The 2,796-nt window shown below is 56.5% G+C and overlaps 1 protein-coding gene across 1 annotated transcript; it reads left to right on the top strand.

Moving 5' to 3' along the window:
- Positions 1-825: 825 nt before the first annotated feature.
- On the top strand, positions 826-2,470 carry LOC124694255 (quinolone resistance protein NorA-like). Its single transcript, XM_047227262.1, has 3 exons — positions 826-1,122; positions 1,222-1,949; positions 2,065-2,470. The coding sequence occupies exons 1-3, from the start codon at positions 826-828 to the stop codon at positions 2,468-2,470; spliced, it is 1,431 nt and encodes a 476-aa protein (XP_047083218.1).
- Positions 2,471-2,796: the final 326 nt, after the last annotated feature.

The following is a 2,796-nucleotide window of genomic DNA, read 5'->3' as shown; positions in this document are numbered from 1 at the left end:
GAGAGTTCCTGCTCCAGCATCTTCAGCTGCAGGAGGCATTGTGAGGGCCCTTATGCTGATCCTTGCTAGTAAGGTTCTTTGCTTATTCTCTATCTCTGTTAATGTGAAGTTGTTAGTTGTTGTGCTGGACTAAGGAGGTTGTTAAACACTTACTTTTGTGTATATGTGCCTGCAACCACAGTGCTGAAGTTGTTAGTGGAGGATCATTTTGTATTTTTTGATCTTTTAAGATTTTATCTGCAAATTTTGGATAATCATTTTATTCCGATTTATCTTTTAGTTTTCACACATATATGTTGCTTCATGTAACTTAATTTTTAATTAATAAAACATATGATTGCTTTAAAAAAAATTGCCCCTAGTGCTTATCATCTCCACTATACTGCCGCGGGCTCCAAACTAGTGGTATACTGTGGATCGTATTTTGTGCCATTTGCTCGTGCTACGAAAATATAGCTGTCAACTAGGCACGTAGCGCGCAGTTTGTTGTAATTAAGCGTTTTAGTTTTCCACTTTTCCCTCGGTATTCAGCGACAGTCTGAGGTCTGTTGCTGTTGGGCATTGGTTGACCTCGTGTTGCGCGCGGGTAATATAATACAGTAAGTAATTCGAAAGAAGAAGAAATCGTGCGGTGATGTCCAAACAGCGCAAGGAGTGCTACTCCAAGTATGCGGTGCGGTCAATAAACATGACCGAATTATTGGCAATTTATGTTAATCTCCATACAAATGATAGTAGTATGATGCAGGGGAGAGATCCTTATTGATGTGATTATATCATCTCAGCTCCCTACGTGAGAAAACACGAAGACGAAGAATGGTGAGCATGACCAACGACAGACGTCGGCAATGGACGCTGGCGCTGGTGACGGCGGCGTCTCTGCTCGAGCGCGCGGACGAGGCGCTGCTGCCGGCCGTGTACAAGGAAGTGGGCGAGGCGCTGGGCGCGTCCCCGGCCGCGCTGGGATCCCTCACGATGTGCCGCTCGCTCGTGCAGGCCGTGTGCTACCCGCTCGCCGCGTGCGCCGCGGCGCGCTACGACCGCTCCGGCGTCATCGCCGTCGGGGCCTTCCTCTGGGCCGTCGCCACCATGCTCGTCGGCGTCTCTCGCACTTTTCTCCAGGTCAGGACGCATACAGATGCAGCCGCCTCGGGCCACTGACACGCGGGGTCTGCTGCTTGCATACTCGCAACGGAACTAAACGCACACTGCTTTTTACAGATGGCGATCGCGAGGGGGTTTAACGGCGTGGGCTTGGCGCTGGTGGTGCCGGCGATGTACTCCCTGGTGGCGGACTACAGCGAAGACTCGACGCGCGGCTCGGCGTTCGGGTGGCTGGTGATGGCGAGCCGTGTGGGTGCCATGGTGGGGGGCTCCCTCGGGGTGCTGCTCGCGCCGACGACCTTCCTCGGCGTCGCCGGCTGGCGGCTACCCTTCCACATAGTCGCGCTTTTCAGCGTCGCGCTCGCCGTCTCCACGTGGTTCCTCGCCTCCGATCCCCGTCCGGCGAAAACGTCCAAGAAGACCACGGCCAAGGTGGCCAAAGAACTTATCATGGAGGCCAAGGACGTGATGCGCGTGCCGACATTCCAGATCCTGGTGGCGCAGGGGGTAGCCGGGTCGGTGCCGTGGTCGGCGCTCACCTTCGCCGCCATGTGGCTGGAGCTCGTGGGGTTCACGCACTGGCAGACCACCGTAATCACCAACCTCAACGTGCTCGCTGCAGCATTCGGCGCACTCTTCTCCGGGTACATCGGAGACCCCATGGCGCGGCGGTTCCCGAACGCCGGCCGGATCGCTCTGGCGCAGGTGAGCACGGCGTCAACCATCCCGATCGCCGCCGTCCTGCTGCTTGCGTTGCCCAACGACCCGTCGGCGGGGGCCGCGTACGCCGCCGTCTTCTTCGTCCTGGGCTTCGTCATGCCCTGGTGCCCCGCGGCCACCAACAAGTGAGTAACGATGGTGGCACACCACTATTATTCATTCCAAATATTCTTCCGTGCAATGCTCTTCCGCTTGCATACGCACGCTGGCCGTGCGATGACCGCCGTATCTTCTTCACAGCCCTATTTTAGCGGAGATCGTGCCGGAGAAGGCAAGGACGACGGTGTACGCGCTGGACAGGTTCTTCGAAACAATCTTGTCCTCGTTCGCGCCAACTCTCGTGGGCATCCTGGCGGAGCGGGTATTCGGATACAAGCCAGCTGCGCCCGGCGCCGCTGGCGTCGAGAACGAACGGGAGAACGCCGCCGCGCTGGCCAGGGCAGTTTTCGCGGAGGTCGCCGTCCCCATGGCCGTCTGCTGCATCACCTACTCCTTGCTATACTGCACGTACCCAGCAGACAGACAGCGGGCGCAGATGGCAGCTGATCTCGTGGCGAAAAATGAACAGGACTCTGAAGATCCTGATGCTGGCACTCCTGTTACTGTGGATAGCATAAACCAGGCACTCCTAGCCAGAAGTGACTAGCAATCTGTGCAACGCATGAGCCCGGCTTTAAAGTAAGGGTGTGATTAGTTCTCAGTTAAATGAGAACTAATTTAGGTCTCACTAGAATGGCGCCATTGAATCTCAGTTGCAATAACTTACCATTAGCACAAATCACAAAGTAAATGATCTTTTCAAAATCCTAACCCTCCCGCACCTGCGCGGGCGCGTGGTGTCTCCGCGCCGTGCCGGGCGGCTCCCCTCCCCCCTCTCCCGGGCGCCTCCCTCCCACCGCCGCCTCAGGCGCCGTCGGGCAAAGCCCTTGTGGCGTGGTGGCAGCAGAAATCCTCGACCGTGGCAGGCACGGC

Source organism: Lolium rigidum, chromosome 3 (assembly GCF_022539505.1).
Source record: "Lolium rigidum isolate FL_2022 chromosome 3, APGP_CSIRO_Lrig_0.1, whole genome shotgun sequence".
NCBI classification, from domain to species: domain Eukaryota; kingdom Viridiplantae; phylum Streptophyta; class Magnoliopsida; order Poales; family Poaceae; genus Lolium; species Lolium rigidum.
The sequence above is the reverse complement of the archived record's forward strand: the minus strand, read 5'-3'. Positions and strand labels throughout refer to the sequence as shown.

Excerpts from the sequence above, each read along its gene's own strand:
- LOC124694255 (XM_047227262.1), top strand. The coding sequence starts at position 826 with ATGACCAACGACAGACGTCGGCAATGGACGCTGGCGCTGGTGACGGCG. Across the intron at positions 1,123-1,221 it reads TCTCTCGCACTTTTCTCCAG|ATGGCGATCGCGAGGGGGTT; the intron begins GTCAGGACGCAT and ends TGCTTTTTACAG. Across the intron at positions 1,950-2,064 it reads TGCCCCGCGGCCACCAACAA|CCCTATTTTAGCGGAGATCG; the intron begins GTGAGTAACGAT and ends TCTTCTTCACAG.